The 24,693-nt window shown below is 49.3% G+C and overlaps 1 protein-coding gene across 3 annotated transcripts in view; it reads right to left on the minus strand.

Moving 5' to 3' along the window:
• Nucleotides 1–794: 794 nt before the first annotated feature.
• ZNF746 (zinc finger protein 746) overlaps nt 795–24,693 on the minus strand; it is a 25,022-nt gene continuing 1,123 nt past the window's right edge. Inside the window, exons 1-7 of one of the 3 annotated variants that reach the window (XM_046670198.1) lie at nt 22,507–23,393; nt 21,447–21,746; nt 21,240–21,321; nt 20,123–20,236; nt 5,474–5,665; nt 4,577–4,702; nt 795–3,441 (exon numbers count right to left, since the gene is read on the minus strand). In XM_046670198.1, coding sequence (XP_046526154.1) covers nt 2,384–3,441; nt 4,577–4,702; nt 5,474–5,665; nt 20,123–20,236; nt 21,240–21,321; nt 21,447–21,731 — 1,857 coding nt within the window. In that variant the 5' untranslated portion in view covers nt 21,732–21,746; nt 22,507–23,393 and the 3' untranslated portion in view covers nt 795–2,383. Of the gene's footprint in view, nt 3,442–4,576; nt 4,703–5,473; nt 5,666–20,122; nt 20,237–21,239; nt 21,322–21,446; nt 21,747–22,506; nt 23,394–24,693 lie in introns of those variants that run through there. The other 2 variants (XM_046670197.1, XM_046670195.1) reach the window with 2 other exon arrangements.

The raw sequence follows: 24,693 nt of genomic DNA on the forward strand, positions 1-24,693 counted from the left end.
ACGCCCCAGAGGACTGGGAAGGGTGTGGTGGTGGTGGAGCTGGGCAGACACTTGGAGCGCCCCTGCCCAGCAGGGGAGGTGGACAAGAAGCACAGGGAGAGGCCGGGGCTGCCAGTAAGGAATGAGACCTCATGGCCACAAGGGCCTGCACGAGGTCTACTCCTGTTCCTTCTCCGTGTCCCACTCCCACGCCCTTGCAGCAAATTAAAGCAGATTTTACTTTACATTTCTGTTTTTTTAAAAAGACAATGATTGAAATGAAAAAGGCTGAAAACATGAGATAAAATGTTCACAACTGTTAACTGTGGTTGGTAGGAATATGGGCGTCAGCCTGGCTCACTGGCCATGGCATGGACTTCACTCCAAGACCAGGATTACAATGAGGGGCACCACCAATGCTTTCTTGGCTTCTGCCCAGCCAAGAAAAGATGCAAGGAGAAGACATCCAGCATCCGTTTTCCTTTGATATTCTGCAATTTTTCTCCCAGACCTCCCTATCTTTATGTATATCATATAAAATTATATAAAACTAAAATTACAGAAACCATGATTATATTTTAAAGCAAAGTGATTGGATGTGTTTTCATCTTCCCTCCAAATGTCAGTTTCTCCCTAGAGTCAAACTTCTCTGGATTCTTCCATTCCTGCTCTCAGGGACAGTGGCCTCCAGGGTCCAAGGTGACCAAGGGCAGGAGGCGAGGCTGAGGAAGGTGACCACACAGCTCCCCTGGGGGCCGTGTTTAGAGGAGTCAGCACCAAAGACACAGGTCTGAGAATGGAACCCACCAAACGGCCGCGGTGCTGGTTAGGTTTTATTTTAACAGGATGTTTCCTCTTCATTTGTTTTCAAAATATCAGTTATATCAATATTAGAACTGTAAACAGGTACAAAATATACAGTACATAGAAACAATTTTCTTAACTAGTCTATTGCCTAACAAAGGTACGCATGAGGGAGCGGGACCAACAGAAGCCACGGTCTCTCCCTCTGCAGGGAGATAAGCTACCCATTCTGGACAAGAAACCAGTGGCTGCTTCAGCGAAACAGGAACGGATACTTGTGTGGCAGGGGCAGCACTGCAGTGGAATCCAGAAACCCGGGTCCGTTTCCAATTCCACCTTAAGGTGTCCACTGGGGACCCTGACCAGCCTCTCAGACCTCGCCGAGTGCCCTCCCGGGGGAGTGAGCACACACTGGGGAGCCGGTGCTCACTAAACCTCGCAGCCTGACGATTTTCTCATGCAGACGTGGAACAAATCTTTTAAGAGGGCAAAAAGGAAAAGCTTTCCTCCCTCAACCTGAAGCTTTTCCCAACTCTCGGCACTCACCATGAGCCGCAGGTGTGAGGCCGCGGTGTGTCCTCTTTGAGTAATTCATTTCCTCATCTCTAACAAGAATACTTGTCTTGTGTGCTTCACAAGGTCACGGTAGTGATCAAATGAGATGTGCTGTGAAAGCATTTGACAATGAAAAACACACTACACACGGAGAAAAGGAAGTAGAAGCATGTCGCTGGCTGGAAAGCAGGCCCACGTCGGGGCGGGCAGGCCAGGCTTGGGCCCTGGCTCTGGCCCTAACCAGTGTCACAGGTTTCCACTGCCCACGCCTCAGCCTCGTCACCTCTGCAGCCCTGACACTGTGTTTTCGGACAACTCGCCTTTGTGAAGCCCAGGAGTCCCGTAAGAGGGCGACAGGGCCAGGCCCCCTTCCCACAGGGGCAGCAGATGGCTGCTAACGGGGAAACACAAGGAGGGCCAGCGCTTTTGGAGGCCTACGACGGAAAAGCAAGCTGGGAATGGAACAGGCTGCTCCTGGACAAGTCTCCCCGCTGAGCGGAGGCTGGGGCTCCACAGCACACAGCTGGCCTCGCTCCCCAGGGGGCTGGGAGCCCCAGGCCCAGCCTGGCCCGGCCCTGGGCAGAGCATGGTCTCAACGCCCTTGCGACTGTGTGCTAAGACCGGACAGTCCCCAGGAGTCAGTGGGGCGGGGGAGGTCCAGGGCCCTCCTCACCTGCGTCCCAGCCCGCCAACCTTCCAGCACACTCTCTGTCACGTCAGGCTCGGTAAGGACACAGCCCACACAAACGCACGCTCAGAAACCAAAAGTACACTATAAAGTTTAAACTGGCGCTACTACTATTTTCCAGCTTTTTCTTCAAGAATTAAAAAAAAAGGTTTTGTAATTAAATTACTTAAAATTCTATGGTGCTCAGTTTCACAATCAGAACTCTACTTCGTCGGGAGGCGGAGGCGGAGGCCGGGCCGTGCGATGTCTCTGTCGCTGGTGGTCCGGCCAGCAGCCCGCGCGCCCGCTCCCCCGCCGCACTCCCGCCCCGACGCTGCACGGGCGGCTCCACCCTCGCGGCCGCGCGGCGGGGGCGCCTCACAGGTCCCCGCCGTCCGAGGGTCCCAGGACGCTGAGGCCACACGTCCAGTCGGTCACCAGGTCCGTGGGGGCCAGCGGGCCTTTGGGGGCGGGGCTCTTGAAGGGCTCGGCGGCGCCGGGCGGCAGCGGCTGCAGCTGGGGGCCGCGCGCGGGGCCCTTGGCGCCGGCCGCGTGGTTGCGCTGGTGCTTGCGCAGGTGGTCCTTGCGGATGAAGCTCTTGCCGCAGACGGTGCAGGCGAAGGGCCGCACGCCCGTGTGCGTGCGGTAGTGGTCGATGAGCTTGGAGCGCTCGGTGAAGCGCTTCTCGCACTCGGTGCAGGGGAAGGGCCGCTCGCCCGTGTGCAGCATGCGGTGGCGGATGAGGTGCGCCGGCCGCGTGAAGCAGCGCCCGCACTCGCCGCAGCGCAGCCCGCTGCCGTCCCGCGTGCCGCCCCCCGCAGGCCCCGGCGCGCCGTCGGGCGGCCCGCAGCCGCGCTGGTGCGCGCTCAAGCTCACCTGCAGCTGGAAGCTCTTGCCGCACGTGGCGCAGGTGAATGGCCGGGCCCCCGGCGGCGCGGCCGGGTGCTTCTTCAGGCCTGGCTTGTGGCCGAAGCCTTTTGTCCGGCCCGGGTATTTACAGGGGTCGCTGAAGGGTCTTGGGGCCTGGCTGGGGTCCAGCACAGCCTCTGCGTTGTCGGGCGAGGAGTAGGGCAGCCCCTCAGGCCCAGTCCTCGGGTTCAGGCCCACAGGAGGTTTACACCTGAAATTCCAGCCCCACCGGACCCCCCCAAACAGCCAGTCCCCCTGAGGGGTCTCGTCCTGGGCCACGGCAGGGCTGAGCTCTCCCATGTCCCGCTCAGGCCGGGCAGGCTCTCTCAGCCCCAGCACAGGGTCCTGGCTGGGGAAGGAGCTGCCCTGGCTCTCCCAGGCTCCTTCCTGGGCCGGACTAGGGAAAAACCTTGTGGCTTGGCCTGGTCCAAATAGGGTCCCGTGGGCCTCTAGGTCAGTAGGATGCACTGGTGTGGCCACCACCTCCTCTTCCTGGACTTCTGTTTTTATCACGATTTTTACATCTGCTGAGAAAGACAGAAAGACCAGGTATCATTCTGTCCGCTTACCTGCTGAGAGTGAAGATCTGATACCTTCCTGTGCATATGCAGCAGCTGCTTGGCCCCATCACCACCTCTGCGCCCTGGTCTCCAAGCCTCAGGACCCAGCTCAGCAGAGCAATCCCCTAGGTGGTCATGTGGCTGCCTCAAGCCCTGGGTGAGGACACCTGTGTGTTCTAGAACCTTCACCACAGGTAAAGCACCTTTGCAAATGCTCACCCGGTTCTGTTTTCACTTTGGCTAGTAAGGCTAATCATGAATGCATCCTAAGGAAGGAACTCTGACATCAGCAGCACTGTCCCCACGGGGCAAAAGCACAGGGCTGGGGTTCAGGTGTGTCTGAGATTGCACCTGGCTCCCCCACAGACCAGCTGTAGACTCAGGCAAATTTCCTAACCTATTTCATAGGGTGGTATGAGGATTACGCTGGATAACACATCTAAAAGCACTAAGCATGCTATTTGGCATGCCACATACCTTCAATAAACGTAGCCAGCTAGCTAATGATTAAATATTTGTGAAGTAGTGAAACTGTGTTTGATTTTATGTAAATATACTTGAATTTCAGGTCCTGAAGTGTTATGTCAGGGATCTAGGCTTTTAGCACGTTTTTGGGTGCTAAAATATGACAGAAATTATTCCTTAAAGTAACAGATCACTGGCCTTCAAAACAAAAGTCAATAGAAAACAAATACATAAATTTGGTTGTTCTCCCCGATCCTGGCCCTCAGACACCGTCTTTGGCAGAGCCAATACCTAAGATGTGGTTTTGTTTTGGTTTGGTTTTTTTCCATGCCAGACAGGGGCCAGGGTTGCTGAGTCTGAGCAGAGGGGCATCCTCTCAAGAGATCAGCTTCTCAGGACAGACTGGTTCCCAACACTCGAGAAAGGAGCTGTGGGAAGCACGGGCATTCTCAAGGCTGTTCGAGCACGCGAATTTGGAGGGAGATGAAGGTCAGGCTGTACAGCGTCCTAAATCACAGACTCCTAAATGCCCGCTGGCTGGAGGGTCAGGGCAGTTCACCAATGACAACGAGGGGCCCGCGCTGAGGCAGCCTCAGGCAGACTGAGCCTTTCCAGTCCTCTCTCCGCCACCCTGTACCTTCCGTGGAGGCTGCCGTGTTGAGCTTCAGTGTCCCATCTGAGCATGCGGAAGAGGGGTGGTGGGGAGGGAGATCCGCCTGCCAGGAAGTGGGTGGGATAGTGGTTGAGAAGTTGGAGTGGATGCCTGCAATGAAGAGAGAGCAGAGCCTGTGCGTTAGGAGGAGATGGGGACCGAAAACCCTGGGGGGAGAGGAAGAGCAGGCAAACCCCAAGACCCCACCTGGGACTTTCTGCACGAACATAATGACCCCACCTCTTGGGAACCCAATTTTCTTCTGCCCCCCTCTCTGAGGCACTAGGAAGCACAGAGGTCCGTGGCTTATTTCACATGGCCCATCGTTAAGAGAAGGCAACTGGTGATTTTTTTTTTTTTAGGAAGATTAGCCCTGAGCTAACTACTGCCAATCCCCCTCTTTTTGCTGAGGAAGATTGGCCGTGGGCTAACATCTGTGCCCATCTTCCTCTACTTTATACGTGGGACGCCTACCACAGAATGGCTTTTGCCAAGCAGTGCCATGTCCCCACCTGGGATCCGAACCGGCGAACCCCGGGCCCCCGCCGAGAAGCGGAAGGTGCATACTTAACCGCTGCACCACCGGGTCGGCCCCACAACTGGTGATTTAAATGCCCAATGCCGGGGCAAGAAGAACAGGAGTGCAGCTGATGAAGGTGAGGGAGAGAAATACCTGGACAAGAGCGTCACTGAACCCAGAGGGGCTGCAAGATGTCATGTGGTGCAGCCCCTGTCTGAAGGTGGGAAGACTTCTAAACGAGTCAGGCCAGATGTTTGAGAGCCCACAGCTCCCCACAATGCTTCCAGGAACTCTTTCCCCCATGCCCTGTCCTGAGTCCCCACATTTTGTTCCCAGTCTCTGCTCCCATCTCAGCCACTCACCAGAGGCAGCATCTGTAGAGATGTCTCCTGCTCCAGAGTCCAGCTGGCTGAGGCCCCACGGCTCCTCCCCGATATCCGGCTGCCCAGCTGCCCATGCCTCTACCCCCAGAGCCTGCTGCTCCTGGAGCTGGAGTTCGCCCTCCTGCTTGATCTGCATTAAGAGGTCAGGGGCAGGAACCGGGGGTCCCGAGCCTAAGAAAGGGAAAGTGCGTGAGCATACAGCATCAGGGCCCCTCAGCCCCTGGGTGGACACATATCCAGTCAAAGAAAAAGACGTGGGGGCCTCACAAGGGTCAAACAGCAAAAGAGCCTTGTGGGAAGGGAGGGCAAGAGCACAGAGGGACTGCAGGGCCTTCTGGGCAAAGCAGGAGGTACGTGGTGGGTGGGAAAAAGTGAGGAGCACACCAACGCGTTCTCTGGGCCAAGCCTCTGGTCCACGGACAGGATGGAGCTGCTCATGGAGGCCCTGCTTTCACTTTAAACACAGAAATGCTATATAAAATCTAACCACAAACCTCCCCAAAAACCTTATCCCCAAACATGTATTTAAGTGAGTGCAAAAAAAAAAAAGATTCCAGATGTAAGAATCAAAGAGAAAATGCAAAGTCAAATCAAGAGTTAGAGCAGGAGCCTAGTGACCTGGGGAGTTGCTGGAACAGGATGTGGGCCTGCTGGGCCGGGCCTGGATGTCCAAGTGGGGCCGGAGGGCAGCTGAGCGGCCTGCGTGAGCCAGGAACCATGAGGCTCTCTCCCATCTGTGAGATGAGGACTAGGAAAATGCCATCTATCTGAGGGAGCTAGAAGGAAGCTGCCCACTTGTCCAGGGCCATGGGTGGGAAAGGCACCCATAAGAAACTGGAATCCCATGTCCCCACTGAATGCATACTACCCACACGGTGCAGAGACCCTAAGCTGAGATATTCATAGAAAAAGAGAGGACTGTGGTAACCCAGGAGGCCTCCCAGCAGAGGTAAATGCAAACCTGCCCTGCAGGGGCACCCCCACAATGCAGGCCACAGGGGGCCCCTCTAAAAAACTACACTTACAAAGCAGAAGAGGAGCCAAACAGCACAAGAGTCACAGCAGAACTCACTCCCGGGAACAAGAGAAAAAAGAAGAAGCTGAAGCAGACGGTAACATAAGTATGTCTAAAATATTCAAAGGAATAAAGGAAGGAACAGAAGCTCTAAGGCAAGAACAGGAAATTATTTTTAAAAAGGTAGATTTGAAAAAGAACTAAATAGACATTCTAGAAATGGCAAAAGCAGTCACAGAAATGAAAAAATCAATGGATGGCTTAACAACAGACTGAACACAGTTGCAGAGAAAATTAGTAACTTAGAAGATGGGTCTGGGGAAATAACCCAGAGTATAGCACTGAGAGAGAAAGGAATGAAAAATGAAAGAGAAGCTGAGACACGGATGACAGAACGAGAAGTTCCAACATATGCTGGTAAAAATCCCAGAAGGAGAGAGTCAAGAAATGGGTAAATAGGAACATGTACAGAAATAATGGCTGAGAATTTTCCAAAATTTAAGGCATTATGAGCCTGTAGTTTGAAGGAACACACCAATTCCTGAGTAGGAAATTTAAAAAAGAATATAAACCTAGACAACATTCATGTGAAATGGAATATCACATGAATGTAAATTGTATCATTTAGATTGTACAAACTAGAGGTCAGTGTATCAAAAAATTTATAAAATAATCTCATTTATGAACAGATATGCAAAGATTCTAAGTGAAAGAATTACAAATCAAAGCCAGTAATATTTTCAAAAAAGACAAAGTGACAATACATTATGAACAAATTGGGTTTACCCTGAGAACTCAAGGATCTCTAGAAAATGTAGTGACATAACTCAGAAGGTTAACAGACTAATGGAGAAAACATATAATCATCTAAGCAGATGCAGAAGCAGCATTCGACTCTTCTATTTCTGGCATATGGCTAGTTAGATGTGCAGAGAAACTCCTCCCAGTATGGAATATCTAAAAATGCTGGGTAAAGTGTGAAAATAAAAACAAACTTGTGTAGCATGGACGATGCAGAAATAGAGTAAGGAAGACAGACAGAGGCCAGAACCTCTAGACAGCCTGAATCAACCACGTAAATCGCAGGGCCCCTCCCGCAATTGCAGGGCCTGGCTGTAATGGACCGTGCACATCTGGGAGGGAGGAGTGCGACAAGCCTGGGGTTCAAGCAGGTGGGAGGTTGGGTTGGAGACCCCCTGCCCCCACCCCCACATAAACCTGGAACCCCAAAGAGCAACATTCCAGAGGACTAAACTCAGAGTGAACACCCACCCTGCAGAGGGGGCCCGCCTCTTCCGTGGGACCACAATCTTGCCTGGGGGCTGACACATGGCAAGCCAGAGCCCAAGGGTGTCTGTGCTGGTCTCACCCCCCAGCATGGCTGAAACCCTCCAGGACAAGACTGTTGGCCCCGAGTCTGCACTGGCACCGATGACCAGCAGAGGCAGACACACAGATTCTCAGGAGGACAGCATTTTAAACACAGCTGTCAAGCATGGGTGAGCTCACAATTACGGATCACCACGTTAACACGAAAACCAGCCACCTCACATAGAGTCAGGAGATGTCGTATCTGCAGGATTTGACCCACAAAGACACCAGATATTGGAATTACCATATACAAACCATAAAGTTTAATATATTTAGAGAAATAAAAACAGGGAGTGAAGATATGGTAAATAAGAGACTATCAAACCTGACCAATCAGATTTTGAAAAAGAATAAAATATAACTTTAGAATTGTAAAATAAAATAATTAAAATTTAAAAATCCAACCTATAGGTTAAACAACAGGATGGAAACAACTGAATAGAACTGAATAGAACTAGTTAGTGAACTAACTAGAAGATAGATTAGAAGAAATTATTCATAACTCAGCACAGAGAAAGAGCTGAAAACATGAAGAGATGTTCAAAGTAACGGAGGATAATACGAAAAACTTCCAGAATAAAAGAGAAGAGAGAATGGGGGCAAGGCAACATTTAAAGTGATGACACTGCAAAATTTCCCAAATTGTTGAAAAATATCAATGACGAAAGCAAGATAAGAAAAAGAAATCCAAAACAAGAACAGACTTAGAGATACAGAGAACAAACCAGTGGTTACCAGTGGGGTGGGAGGGAGAGGGTGAAGGGATTAAGAAGTACAAACTTCCAGATATAAAATAAATAAGCCCCGGGGATGTAATGTACAGCATAGAGAATATAGTCCATAATATTGTAATAACTTACTGGAGGGTTACTGGGTCGTGGCGATCATTTCATAATGTATATAAATATCAAATCACTATGATGTACACCTGAAACTAATATAATGCCATTTGTCAATTATACTTCAATTAAAAAAAAAAGAAAAAGAAATCCACACCTAGACATATTGTAGTAAAATTGAAGATTGCCAAAGTTAGAGAACTAAAAGGCAGGTTACCCACAAAGGGGTAACAGTTAGACTGACGACCGACTCTCAAGAGCAGCAGATTACCTTCCAAGGGCTAAGAGAAAACGACAATCCGACTGGAACGATATCCTTCAAATACAGCAGATACTGTCAGACACGGATAAAGGCATACACAAATACACACAGAGTTCATTACCAACAGAGCTACAAAACACAACTTCTAAAGGACGTATTTTAGAAGAAAAAAATGTCTAAGGTCAACTCTAAAGGAACAGAAATAGAATGTATAACTTCCAAATGAATTAAAAATAACAATAGTTTGAGGAGGAAAAAAAATCTAAATGAGTAATTTCCAAAACAGGGGCAGGGAAAAAAGAAATACAGAAAAGGTACACTAAGGATGCACGGCACAATTTAAGGTGGGGGATAGGAACCCAAATACACTAGTGACCACAATCAATGTAAGGGGCCTGGAGCCCTGACAGAAGTCAGTGTGAGCCACGCAGCTGACCGCAGGTTTTCTAGTGGCTACATAGAAAACGAAAAAGAAACAGGTGAAATTAATTTTAACAATATATTTTATTTAACCCAAAATGTTCATTTCAACATATAATCTATATAGAGATTAATAAGATAGTTTATATTATTTTTTATACATGCATCTTTCATATGCATATCTCTTTTTTTGTACACAGTTTTTGAAATCCAGGATGTATTTTATCCTTAGGGCACTTTTCAAGCGCTCAGTCGCTACATGTGGCCAGTGGTTACTGTTCTGGACATTTAAAAGGTAAAGATAATCAGACTAGAAACAAACAAGAAACTTCACTATATGCTGTTTTCAAGAGACACAACGAAAACAGGATGCAAAAGCAGTGTAAAAGAATAAAAGATGTACTAAGCCAGAATTAACAATTTTTTTAAAAAAGTTGTCATTATACCATATCAGATGAAATCGACTTTAAAAAGAAAAATATTCATAGAAATAAAAAAGGATCACTGTGCAATGGTAAATTGATCAAGAAGATAAAACAATTCTAAATTTTTTAATCTAATAACACAGCTTCAAAATAATAAAGTAAAATTGACAGAACTCCAACAGAAATGAGAAAATCCACCGTCTCAGTGGGAGATTTCGACAGACCTCTTCCTGTAATCAATAAATCTAGCCGACTAAAGGTTACAGGGAATTTGAACAACACAATTAACAACCCTGACATAATACAAAACAACACAACATAGCAACCCTCAAATGGACATAAGTAGAATCTAAAGACAAGGAAAACACAGGCTTTCCAAGCTGCCCAGAATGTTAGGGAAAACGAACATTTTCTAAGCCATAAAACAAACCAGTAAATTTTAAAAGATTAGTATTTTACACACATTTTCTAACTATAACACTATTAAGTTGGAAATCAATAACAGATATCCCCAAACTCCCCATAAATGCTAAAATTAAAAATATATATATTTGCTTTATAAATAATCCACGGCTGTAAGGACAAATCACAATGAAAATGAGAAGATATCTCAAACTCAATGCTCATGAAAATATTATTTATCAAAATGTGTGGGCTGCATCCACAATGGTACTTGGAGGAAATTTTATAGCCTCATATGTTTATATTAAAAAAGAGGAGATGGGTTGAAAATTAATGGGTCAGGCAGTCATTGTAAGATGTTAGAAAAGAAAAAACATCAACAACAAAACCCTTTAAAAAGTGAAGAAAAGAAATAATAGAGTGTAAGTTAATAAAATAGAAAACAAAGATAGAATACAGAGAGCCAAAAGTTGGTTCTTTGAAGAGAATATTAAACCCATCCGTCTCTAGCAAGATTATCAAGGGAAAGGAGAAAGCACCAATAACCAATATGAAGAATTAAAAGGGCATATTTATAGATGCAGCAGATTTAAAAGATAAAGAGAATTATGATGTTATTCCTAGTAATTTGAAAACTCTGAGGAAATGGAGAAATCCCTTAGAAAAGCTTTAACTTGCCAAAACTGACTAAGGAAGGAATAGAAAACCTGAATAGTCCTGCAACTATTACAGAATTTAAATCAGTAGATAAAAATCTCCTCTGCAAAGAAAATACGAGGCCCGGATGGCCTCTCTGGTGTCTTCTACTCAACATTCAAGGGATAGAGAATTCCAATATTACACAAACTCTCTGAGCAAGAAAAAACAGAGCTTATATCCTTACTATCCAAACCAGACAAAGACAGTCTGAGAAAGGAAATTATAGGCCAGTCTCAAGAACAAAGATTCAAAAATCCTAAAGAAAACAATTAGTACTAAATCCAGCAATGTACATAAGGGATCAACACGAAGGTAGGCTTATTTCAGGACTGCAAAGTTGGTTCAACATTAGAAAATAACGTAATTTACCACATTAGCAGGTTAAAGGAGAAAAATCATATAATCATCTCAACAGACAACAAAAAAGCATTCTATAAAAATTCAACAGCTATTCGTGTTAGAAATGACTAGTCAAGCAGAAATACAGGAAACTCCTTCACTCTGATAAAGGGCCCTGATAAACAAAACCTTTAACAAATACGACACTCAAAGTGAAAACTTAAAAAGCATTCTCTTTAAAATCGTGAACCAATAGGATACTTATCATCACTTCTATTTAAGGATTTTCAGGGAGTTCTCAGGCAGCACAATAAAACAAGAGAAAAATAAACCGCAAAGATCTGAAAAGAAACCAAAAATTCTTATTACTCATAGAGGATATGATTATCTTTTCAGAAAATCTGAGAATCGTCAGATAATTATTAGTATTAATGAGAATTTTAGCAAGGTTTCTAGATAGAAATATTAATATGTGAAAGACAACTGCATTTTTTATACTCTTAGGGTTTTAAGGGAGCCCAACAATTACTGTTTTTCTTCCTGTCATGGATCTTAACCGACAAATAAAACATAAGAGAAAGGCAGGTGAGGGTAAACTTTTCCTTATTGACAATTGAGGATGCAGCTTTTTTTGGTGGGCATGAGGGGTTCTGAGTACTGACCTGAGGATCAGGAAGTCACCCCCGGACCACAGTGAAGCAGCCTGTCCCTAGCGGAGCAGCAGAGACCGCCCGCCCCTGGAGGCAGGGAAGAAGGACAGGCAGGACCGGGCTCGTCCAACCCTTGCTCCCAAACTGTCTGATGAGGTGTGTCCCTGGTGGGACCCCTGGTGGGGTGCCTACCAGGGCAGAGAGAGTGGCATGTTACTGAGCCCCCTGCATGAGAAGAAGCATGGGGAGAGGGACATCCTGCCCCAAGCCCCCAGCAGACGTCAGCAACAAACAGAAAATGCACAGTAAACAGAGGAACCACTGAGAGCAGTGACTGAAAAAATACAGGGAACTAAGGAATACATCTAGCAAAAAAATGTACAGGACCTTTTTTGGAGAAAATTATAAAACTTCACTGAGACATTACGGATGAGCTAAATGGAAGGACTTACAATATTCAGATAACATGCCTCAATACATACAGTAGAGGGGTCACTTCTCTCCAACATGATTAATAGAACGAACGCAGTTCCAACCACAGTCCCAACTGGATTTCCCATGGAACCTGATAAGGCGATTGGAAAATTTCCCTGGAAGAGCAAAGGAAAAGAAGACCCACAGCGCTGGGGAGGAAGAGCCAGGGTCTGACCTCCCGCCACCACAGAATCCACTCCAGGGAGAGGCAGAATGCTCAGCAGAGAACATGAGATGGTGTATTAATTACAACCTTGAGGTAGGGGAGAATTTCTTAATTGTTTCTGATATAAAAAGGACAAACCAAGAGGCCAGCCCATGGCACAGTGGTTAAGGTCGTGCACTCCACTTCTGCAATCTGGGGTTTGCTAGTTCTGATCCTGGGTGAGGACCTACACACCACTTGTCAAGCCACGCTGTGGCAACGTCCCATATAGAAAATAGAGGAAGACTGGCACAGATGTTAGCTCAGGGCCAATCTTCCTCAGCTAAAAAAAGAGGATTGGCTGTGGATGTTAGCTCAGGGCTGATCTTCCTCAAAAAAACAAAAGGACAAACCATAAAGGTAAAAACTAGTAAATCCAAGTCTATTAGAATTAAAAGCATCTGTTCTTTAAAATATACCATAAATGGAGAAGATATCAGTGATACACATACCTGACAAAAAGACTGATGTTCAGAATATGTAAAGAACCCTTACAAATCAACAAGTAAAAAGAAAACTTAAAATAAAAATGGACAAAAGACATACACAGGCATTTCACAGAAGAGGAAAGACAGTGGCCCATAAACAGAGGATATAATGTTCAATCTCATTAATTAGGAAAATGCAGGTTTTAAACTACAAAGTTTGAACCCTTTCACTCCCACCAGGTGGGCAGAAATTAAAACATAAGGCGTTTCCAGGGCTGGTGAGGATGAATGGCAACGGGAACGCCAGCACTGCTGCTGGGGACTGACTGGTGCCACCGTGGAGAACGCGGTGACGCTACCTGGAGGGTCGACCTGCATCTTTGCCGGGACCCAGCAGTTCCACTCCCAGGTGTGCACCTAGAGAAACTTGTACACGTGCACACGCATGCTCACAACAGCACTGTTCCTAAAAACAAAAGTGAGAAACACACCAACACCCATTGAAAGTGGAAGGAATAAAGGCATTGTGTTTTCATAAAACAGAAAACTATAAAGTGGTGAAAATCATGAAAATGAACAAACTACAGCTACACTACATCCACATGGGTGACCCTCAAAAACGTGGTGTCAAATGAAAAAAGCAAGTTAATGGGCCTGGCCCCGTGGCCGAGTGGTTAAGTTTGCGCACTCTGCTTTGGAGGCCTGGAGTTCGTCGGTTTGGATCCTAGGCATGGACCGCTCATCAAGCCATGCTGTGGCAGCGTCCGACATAGAAGAATGAGAATGACCTACAACTAGGATATACAACTATGTGCTGGGGCTTTGGGGAGAAAAAAAGGAAGATTGGCAAGATGTTAGCTCAGGGCCAATCTTCTCACCAAAAAACACACACACACACAAACAAGTTAAAGAAGACTACACATGGTATGATCTCATTCATAAAAAGTTCAAAAACAGGTAAAAGTCAACAATATCATTTAGGAATATATATGTAGGGAATAAAAATGTAAAGAAAAGCAAGGCCTGAGCACGTCTGTTTCTGAATTTTCTGTTCAGGTTGCAGAAGGAAGGGAGGGGTGTGGGATCAGGGAGGGACAGTGGGGTCTGGGAAGGGTCTGGCTGTGACCTATCTCTTATGCTGAGGTGTTGGGAATATGGGTGTTTCTTGTCATTGTCTAAACTTTACATGAAGTTTGTTCATGTTATGTATAATACACAGTAACAAGGGTTCAAAAGAAACAAAACACAGTATTTAAAAAAGGAAAAAAACAACATTTGACACAATGTAACACTTGTTCACAAGAAAAACGTTAGCCAGAAGTGGAAGGAAACGTCTTTAAAAGAAGAATATCTTCAAAAGTCTACAGCAAAAATCATCCTTAATGCTGAAACGCTAGAAGCATCCCACAGACAAGGATGCCAGCTGTCTCCACCACTATTCAACAATGTCCTAGCTCAAGTGCTGAAGAAGAAAAACAAAGCTGTAAGACTTAAAAAGAAGAGATAACTTTTATGTTATCTGTGGACGGCACAATTGTCTACATAAAAAATCTAGAGAATCTAAATTGACAAGTCATTAGAGCCTAATAAGAGAGTCAGGCAAAATTCCTCCTTTACTGAACAAAAGTCAACAGCATAGCTGTACACCTATGATAACTATTTAAAACATGTAATTGATTTAAAAATCCCATTTACAACAGAAATAACAACTCTCAGGAGAAAACCGTAAAACCTTATTCAAGCACACACAGAAGCATCTTCCCACGGATAGCAAGGCTCAAGGTTGTAATGGAGGTAACTTCTCCAGAAAGGAAATTATGAATTAAGTACAATTCCAATCAAAATCCAACAGGATTTTCTGAGAACTTGCTATAACGATTCTGAAATTCATATAGAAGAACAAAGGGCCAGGAATAGCCAGGAAAAGTTTTGGAAAGCAAGCAGGGAAGGCCTAGCCCACAAGATACCAAGGCTTCCTGTGAAGGCAAAACAGTGAGTGCAGGTGCAGAGACAGACAGAGACCAAAGAAACAGAACAAAGAACCCAGGAGCTGCTCACACACAGGTGGAGCCTGGTTCACGACTGAACTGGTGATACAAATCACTGGAGAGAAGACAGGATATTAGCAAACTGTTGGAAATCAGATGTCCCTGGGGGGGAAAGAAATTTATATTCTCCCTTGTAACCTACACAAATATTAATCATGGATGGATTAAAGTCTTAAATGTGAAAAGTAGAACTTTAAAAGTATTATAGGGGCCAGCTTGGTGGCGCAGCGGTTAAGTTCGCACGTTCCACTTCTCGGCGGCCCAGGGTTCGCTGGTTCGGATCCTGGGTGAGGACATGGCGCCGCTTGGCATGCCATGCTGTGGTAGGCGTCCCACGTATACAGTAGAGGAAGATGGGCACGATGTTAGCTCAGGGCCAGGCTTCCCCAGCAAAAAAAGAGGACGACTGACAGTAGTTAGCTCAGGGCTAACCTTCCTCAAAAAAAAAAAAAAAGTATTACAGGGCCGGCCTGGTGGCAAAGTGGTTAAGTTCATGCACTCCACTTTGGCGGCCCAGGGTTCGCGGGTCTGGATCCCAGGCCAGACCTACACACTTCTCATCAAGCCATGCCATGCTGTGGCAGTGCGCCACATACACAATAGGGGAAGACTGCACAGATGTTAGCTCAGGGACAGTCTTCCTCAAGAAAAGAGGAAGACTGGCAACAGATGTTTGCTCAGTGCCAATCTTCCTTACCAAATTTATAAGAAAATATAGGAGGATGTCTTTCTGACCTGGAGCGAGGTAGTGAAGGATAAATTAAGAGAGAAAAAGTATAGACCATAAAGAAAAAGACTGATGTATTTGACTCTGCCAAAAAGGAAAACTTTTATGCACGAATTACAAAGTTAAAAGACTCGACACAGACTTGGAGAAGATATTTGTAATGCAAATAGCAGACAGAGGGTTAGTATCTAGAAGCTATATACAGAAGTCCTGAATCATTAAGAAAATGAAAAACAACAGTAGAAAAACAGAAGAGATTTCACTAGAAAAGAAGCCAAATAAACATATGAAAAGGATGCTAGACTTCACTAACAGTCAGGGAAAAGCAGATTAAAATAAGATACAATTTCACCTCCATCAGCTTGGCAAAAACCTAATTCTGAAAAGCCAGCAAAGATGTAAGAAAGCAGGCACTTCATAACCGCTGGGGGTGTAGGATAAGGTGGCATGACCGGGGAGAGTGACGTGGCCGGGGCAGGGGTGCAGACAAGCACGCCCGAGATGCAGGCTTCCACCCCGGTCTGTTCCCCAGAGAAATCTCAGCAGCGCATGGACACAGAGACACGTTCAAGAATGTTCGCTGCAGCCCTGCCTGTGACAGTGAGAACTTCAGAGACAGCTTAAGTGCAACTCACTGGAGGAATGGATAGCAAATTGCAATATAGTCGCTTTTGGAATAAACCTGTGCGTCACTTAACAACGGGATACATGCTGGGAAATGCATTGTTAGGTGCTGTTGTCGTTGTGCGAACATCATAGAGTGCGCTTACACAAACCTAGCTGGTACAGCCTATACACACCCAGGCCCTATGGGACTAATCTCATGGGACAACCGTCCCATAAGGGATATGCGGTCTGTCCTCATGCAGCGCATGACTGTAATAAGCATCTGTTAAAATGAATGAACTTGACCTATAGGCATCAACAGAGATAAATCTAAAATAGAGCATATTGAGAGATAAATATAATGACATTTTTGTAATTTTCCAAAACACACAAAATCATATTATACATTATTCATGGTTACCTATGTACACATCAGAAGTTTTAAAATGTGAGTGGAAAGGGTAAATGTCAACTTCACGACAATTCGTCAGGGAGGAATGAGACTGCGAGCTCTAAAAAGGAATTTAGTTTCTATCAGAAATAGATTATTTCATACACACACATATTTTAAATGATGACACAGCATACACTCAACAGATATGTAATGAAGTCCTACTCTGTGCTAGGCAGTATTCTAGATGCCCAGAAATGATTACATGAACAAAACAGATAAAAGTTCTTGTCTCCCTGAAATTTACATTCTAATGGGTGGGGGGCAACCAGACATAAATATACAAATATGAAATATATATAACCTATAATATAAAATATACATAACAGATGATATCTGCTATGGAGCAAACCAAAGCAGGAAAGGCAGACTGGAAATACTGGGCGGGGAGACAGACTTTAAATAGGGTGCCTAGGAGGGGCTGGCCCCATGGACTTTAAATAGGGTGCCTAGGGAAAACCCTATTTAAGCAGAGACCTGAAGGAGGTAATGGACTGAGCCAGGAAATAGCTGAAGAGCATTCCCGGCAGAGGGCACTGCCAGTGCAAAGGCTCGGAGACTGGACCAGCCTGGAGTGCGGGAGAACAGCAAGGAGGATGGTACGGGGTGGGAAGAATAGCAGGAGACAACGAAGGAAAGGTGGCCAGTGAGGTGGGAGGAAAACCTGGAGAGCGGGGGTCCTGTCCAGGAAGTGACTCTAAGAAGAGTGATCGAGGGTGGCAAATGTCACCCGCGGGTCGGGTGGGACCTCAGACCTTCAGCATCATGAGGTCCCCAGTGGCCTTCACAGGAGCGTTGGTGGAAGGGGTTTGAGAGAGAGGAAGAGAGGGCTGGAGACAGCGGGCAAGGACGACGTGCCCAGGAGTGTGCCACGAGGAGAGCAGAGAAGTGGGGCAGCGGCTGCACGGTGTGGGGCCGAGGGCAGTCTGTTTCCAGATGGGGGCGTGAGGGCAGGGGAGGACGCTGGTGCAGGCCGGGGAGAAGTGCTGGGCCCCGTCCTGGAGAAGGTGGCCTGGGATGGGATCCAGTGCCAAGTGGAGCCCGGCCTTTGACCGGAGGGTGGACAGTTTATCAGTCACAGGAGCAAACAGAGAACAGGGCACAGATGCAGGCAGACGGGCAGGTGGGGTGGTGAGGGCTGAGCGTTTTTTTCTTCTTTTTTTAATATAAAAACCATTCTAAGCTTGTGGGCTGCAAAAACAGATGGTGGGCGATGTGGCCTGAGGGTCAGTTTGCCAGCCTCTGGGCTACCTAGTGAGTGGACTGAGGGGGCGCTGTGCGACTGTGGGGCAGCGCTGAAGACCCACCTGCGTCTCAGCTGAGACCAGCAGGGGCCACAAGCAGCTGCTTGGGAGCAGGTGCAGAGCAGGCAGACAGGTTTACAGGTTTTGCCAGATGAATACAATGAACTAAGAGGACGAGGCGGTGGAGGATGGGTGCGAGGGAGGGGTGACAATGATGGACCCAGAACCCAGGCTGGGCAAGGAGGGAGAGGAGGCTGCGCCGGGCAGTGAGAAGGCAGCAAGGCCAGGGGCTGGCAGGAGCTGAGGGCCTGGAGAGCTGCCGGAGTCGGGGCACTAGGAAGAGTGAGCTGCCAGGGCAGGAGGAGGTCAGGGAACGGTGTGCTGAAATGCAGAGGATGAGAACGATGGCCTTGTCAGGGCAACGAGCACGGGGTGGCGGCAGAGAAGGGGCCATCCTGGTGGATACTGCCTGCGCCAAGAATGACGGCAGGGGCAGACGTGAGAGGGCGAGGGGAGGCCTGAGGTCTGCAGGAGGCAGTAAAAGATGAGGTGATTCAAAGGTGGGAGTTTCTAGGGAGGAGGGGGAGACCGGCATAGAGCAACAGCCAGGAGCGAGGGGCTAAGAGGGACTCGGGGAGGCGGGGGATGCGGCGTCCCGGGGGAGAACCAGGCCTCACCTGGGCACCAACAGGCAGGGATGCTGAGGGAAGAGTCTGAGGATTTGGGGGTCTTGCTGAGGACCCAGTTCCACAAAACAAAGCAGGAGAGTTCAGGAGTTGAAGAAAATGGGAGAGGAGGTCTGACAAGGGGCTGCTCCAAGCCCAGAGGGCGTGAGGGGTGAGTTGGGGGCCCAGCTTCTTGGACTGAAGTGGGCAGGGACGAAGGCGAGATGGGCTCAAGGCAGAGAGCGGAGTCTCTGCGTGCTGGAGGGCAGGGCGAGGTGGGGGTCTTGCCAGCAGCCACAGTATTCCTGGGCCCCCATTCGCTCTCATGAATGATGGTGTGGGAGCCTCCACATGGATGCTATAAATATAAAATGAGCCCACCGTGACCCTCCTGCCGAGGCTAAGAGGCTGGAAGCCCCCGCGTCATAACCCTCTGTTCCATCCAGACACACTCGGCTCTTAGTCATTTTCTGTCCTCTACCTTCCAGCACTGTCTCTGGCATCTAGCAGATTCTCAGATACGTTTGTTGAACTAAACTGGTGAGTGATTTCCTGACCGCTGACAGTGTGGTCGGCCCTCCACACGGTCTGCCCTTCGTAAAGCAAAACCTCATTGCGATGAAGCAGCAAACATGGAAGACGCATCTTATTAACCACGAATTACACACAAGGCCTTTCAGTGACACTGATGTCTGGACGAAAGGGGAACCCAAGGCAGGGGGACGGACAGGGGGCTTGTGGAGGAGGCTGGGCCTGCAGGGCCGGGTCTCCCTGTCAAACGCAGCCTGTCATTTACCCCGCAACTCAGCACGGCCCTCACTTCAGTCCCTCGGCTTCTGCCACGCTGCCACCTGTCCTTTTCTTAACTGCCGAAGGTGCTGACGGGCTCCAGGAAAACCTGAGACACTGGTATCGGGAATCCAGATTCACCTTAAATACATCTGTGGTTCTAACGTCCTGAAATATGTAGCTAACCAATGTTCTGCGACCACGCGCGGATTTAAGTGAAATTTGGTTCTTGGATGGAGGCAAGGACTCTTCCTAAAGCTATGAATGAATGAAGTTTTGACTTCAATATTCTACTACCTTCCCTATCAGGGTCCCCTTCACTTCCCTAATTCTGTGCCACTGGCTCTGTCTCTTTCCTAAAAGACGAGCTTTGCTGCCCGTGTCCACAATGGGAAGTATTCCCAGAGTGTGACCTCAACAGGCCATGGGTCATAACTCAACGACAAAACTTCAACATTCAAGTCTGATGTTTCTCCTGGGCTCTCCCTGGAAAGGTCACGCCCTCCCTGGCGCTTCTCCATTTCCACCCCATCGCCTGGTGTCTCCCTGGCCCCCTCCCAGCGCCTCACCTGGACTCGGGCCCACAGGAACATCTGGAAGCTTGGGGCCAGGGCGACGCCAGCTGCACGGCTCCTTCCCTTGTTCGGTCTGAGAGAGGACCTCGGGCTTGGAGATGGCGTAATCTGAGGGAAGGCGGAGAGGTTAGCTCCTGCCACGTTCCATTCAGAGCTGGGCACAGGCAGCCTGGGAAACCAAGAGTGGCCTAGGAACTACATTTCTTGACTGGTGTAGAGCAGTGGTTCTTAACTGTAAGCAATTTGCCTCCCAGGGGACATCTGGCAAAGTCTGGAGACGTCTTTGATTGTCATGACTGGGGGCTGGGGGAGACGTGCTACTGGCCCTTGTGGGTGGAGGCCTGGATGCTGCTGATCATCCTGCAATGTTCAGGACAGCCCCCCAGTAAAGAAGCAGCAGGTCCAAAGCGTCAGCAGGGCCGAGGTTAAGAAACTCTGGCGCAGAGTCTCCACATTAAGCAGCAGTACATTTCTGCAAACTGAAATATAACATCACACCCGCACCTGCTCCCAGCCTCACTAAGCATGCCTTATTGCCTTCAGACCTGGGGCCACAGAGAAACTGTCGCAAAGGAAATAAGCCCAGGAAGAAACAGCCCAGCCCCTCTTGTGGGGTCAAATGAAGAGAGCTGCAGCAGCCCCAGGGCCTGGGGGAGCAGAGGCTCGAGGCACGGGGGCAGCACTGGCCGTAAGGAGCACGGTCTGCCCATGTTCTTCACTGATCCGGAGGAAGGTCATGGTCAAGGCCACGGTCTCAGTAAGAAAAGGCTACAAGAAAGTCTTTCTCAAATGTGAGTCAATCACATCCTGGATCTGAGAGCTGAAGGAGCCTTCTCCACCCCAAGCCTCAGCGGGAGAACAGGGAGGGCTGTGCTCCTCGCCTGACTAGGAGAGGGGTCACCCCCTCGGTCTGGCCACCCAGGAGCTTCACCAGCTGGAAGGGAGCTTTCGAGCCAGTCAGCACTCATCTTTGCTAAGAGGAGGGGACAATTCTTTGTGTGGTCAAAGTTCCCAGTGATTTACACATCCCTGCAATGAGATCCACCAGCGTGAAGGGAGAGGTCTGAGGACTCCCCAAGTCACACTGAACAGAGAAGAGGATCAGCCTTACCCAGGGAGACCAGCGTCTCATAGTTGCCCCTCACCACATGCTTGTAGAGCTCCTTCTGCCACTCGTCCAGCTTGCCCCACTCCTGCTCAGAGAAACACATGGCCATATCATCAAAGATCAGGGGCCTGGAACCACAGTGTCACGCACACTCACCCACACACAGGCACAGCCCCTCGGGCTGTCCCACCCCGGATGCCCCACGGTTACCTTGGGGGCCTCCCCCTTGCTGCCCGGGGGCAGCCGCAGGATCCAGAAGTTCCTGTTCCTCAGCAGGTTTTCCATGTTCTCCAGCCGCCTCTGCAGCAGCCCGTACTCCTGCAGCAGGGTCCCCAGCACGGCCCACTTGCCCTCCAGCTGGTTCCCGAACTCCAAGGCCGTCTTCTCGCAGTCGGCCAGCTTCTTCTCGGCCATCCCAGTCCGACCTTCTAGAGAGAGTAAGCGGGCAGCCTGCGATTCGATCTTCCTCTCCATGGCCTGTATCGTAGCTGCCATTGTCCATGGAGAAATCTTTCAGAAACAGAGAGAGAAGACTGGCATCATTCACTTCATCCACCGTGCCCTTGAGCCCATCTTCCCTAGGAATGGGGGAGCTGGGCGGGGGCGGGAAGCACATGTGTGGAAAGTGGGGATATCTTGTGCCACATGCAGATCTCAGCTCAGCGATTAGCTTCTCTGAGCCTCTTAGACACAGCCTCTGTCTGGGCAGGTGTCTTCCCTCCGGGCCTCTGCGGCACACCGTGCAGCCTCCAGTCATGGCCCCGACTGCCCTGCACAGTAATCCTCTGCCTCCACCTCTGCCAGCTCTCTGAAGGCAGCAGTGCATCTTTTCACAGCACAGTGCGAGGCCCATGGTGGGCGCTCAGTGCAATTCTGCTAAACAAACAGTGACTGAGCACTGCTGGGGCGTTTTAGTGGAGAAACAGTAAACTGCAGACTGACTAGAGCCCAGCCGGCACCTCCCATCATAATCGCACAGGAACTGTCTACTGATGATGACCTAGCAGAAAAAACAGCTGGTTCACTGAAACGGCACAAACAAGAGCATTGCTCAATTTCTTTCTTTTTTTTTTCCTAAAGCATCTCGTGTCTCTTTTTGATAAACATAAAAACCTAACAGCTAACTCCTCTGCCCCCAGGACAATCTGATTTGTCCCCTCCCCAGCTGCCCACCGCCAAACTAAAAACCACCATCACTGCAACTCCCTGCCAGCCAAGAGTTAGACTTTTTGATACCACACGAGCACCCTGGGCCCCCTGAGGTTCTCACGTTTTCTCTGACTGTTCCCACGCCTCCCAAGGGGAGAAAAAGGTCTCAGACATCTTTGTAGCTGCCCCCGGATCAGTGACACACCTTGCAGACTGGTGAGGAAGGTAAGACACATGCCACAAGGTGAGGCTTTTATATGTGTGGCAACCGTCATAAAGATGCCGAGCTTCCCCACGCCATGACTTCCCTGTCGCCACAAAGTTCACACGGTAGCTTGAACTGGGGCAGTTGGGGACACTGAGGAAAGGGCACATTCTGCTTTGGGTGGGGGCTGGACCCACCCTACCTGCAGCTGAAGAGGGGACCCATGGGTCTGAAAGGAGGTTCTGGCATTTGTGCCTTCTTCTGGCCATGCCTGAGGATCGATGGTTCCTTACAACATTCTGGAAATTATTCCTAAACTAATGGTTGGTGACTATTTGCAAAACAGAAAAGCGACCAGTAGGGACCAGTGTGCATTCATTTAGAGAAGGCCACTGAGAACCAGAACAGGGGTGGACACCTCAGAAAATAGTGACAGAACTCGGAGAGTTTGAGCAGAGGCCAAAAAAACTGTCAAGGATGGAGCATTAGCAATCCTTTGATTGTTTGGAGAGAGGCTGGACCAGATGACCTCTGACCTGAAGAAGGAAGGGCTTGAGCTGGGTCTCGGATGACGGGGAGGAGGAGCTGTTTGAGGGAACACCGGGATGTGGGGGGACTCTTGCTTCGGAGGCAGGTGGTCCTGCCCTGAGCCTGCAAGGACCGCGCTGGGCTGGTACCACCCTGGGTGTGTGAGCCCACCCTCCATGACTGCCACTGTTCCCCTCCTTTCCCTGGCTCCTCCTCTCTGATCAATCCCTGCCATAGGACCTCAGCCTCCAAGAGTCTGCTCCAGAGGTGTCCTTTCCCTCCATCACCCAGCTCCCCATCCACTGACGTCCTACTCAGCCTCCAAGTGCCTGTGACTGTCCTTACCACAGTTTACGTTGCAGGAAAAGGGCATCTGCATAAACTCCTACTTTACAAACAATAAGGCACGTGCAGTTTCCTTACCATTTTAACAGGGCCAGGGAGCCCCATCTGAGGCCTTCACACTATTTGGTGGGAGGTGACAATGTTTCTGCTCCAGCTCAGCTCCTTACTAAATGGTATGTAGACAATACGGGGCTGTCCTCAGACTCCTGCCAGGGATGCCGGAACTCTGCTTGAGGAGCTGCTGGTGGGACGACTCTGAATCCTTCAAGAGCTCCCCACCCATATGATGAAGTTCAAGCACTGAAACCCCTTCTAGCTCTCCCTGCGGCAGGCTCTCTCAATGCCCCCCGGGGAAAACCATCTTCTCCAGGCGCATGGACTCCTTCCCTATCCTTGACCATGCCCCAGGCTGCCTGTCTCTGTGCCCAAGCCGTCCTCCCCACCTGAAAAGTGTCCCGGTCCTGCTGGGCCTGATGAAACCCTAGCCCTCCCTAAAAGCCCAGCTCAAATCACAGAAGCTGGGGGCAGGAAGGGTGTGCAGAGCAGGTGCCAGCCCCTTCTCCTGCGCTCCACAGCATGCTTCCTCCTCGGGCCAAGAAGCACTCACCTCTTTCTGTTTTGCACGGTTATTTCCAGTGTACCTGTCTGCTTCCCTCAACACCCGGTGTGCCCTGAACACAGAGCAACTGTCTTTTCACACACTTTCTAGCTGTGCGATCCCGGGCAAGTGAACTTCTTTAGGCCTCAGGGTTTTCTTTTGTATGACAGAGAGAAGGAGTACCTACCCCACAGGTTTGTTGGGAGGACAAAATAACGCCTAACGGGGCCGGTGCCGCGCCTGCTTCTACCAACCGGAGCCGCTGTCCTCCGCCCCTACCCCCCGCGAGCTGGGCACTCCGGGTACTCGGTGTCGGCGGAGCGAAGCCGCTTCGGACGCCTCCCAGGTGCCAGCAGGCCGCTGGGGGGAGCTGGGGGGTCGGGGACGCAGGGCAGAGCGGTGGGCAGAGAAAGGAGCCGCGGGGTGGGGGCGCGGGGCCCGAGGGCCGGCGGATGGGGCGGGGGCAGGAAGCCGCGGAGGGCTGCAGGAACTCGGCGCGGGGCGGCCTCCGCGCGGGGACGGCCGGGTCCGCCCTGCCCAGGCTCGGCCCGGGATGGGGGCCCGGCCGGCGGGCGCCCTAGGCCCCGGCGGACCCCGCGCCCCGCTCGCCGGAGCCCCAGGCCCGGCGGCCC

The sequence above is a fragment of the Equus quagga genome, chromosome 8 (genome assembly GCF_021613505.1).
Source record: "Equus quagga isolate Etosha38 chromosome 8, UCLA_HA_Equagga_1.0, whole genome shotgun sequence".
In the NCBI taxonomy this organism is placed as follows: Eukaryota; Metazoa; Chordata; class Mammalia; order Perissodactyla; family Equidae; genus Equus; species Equus quagga.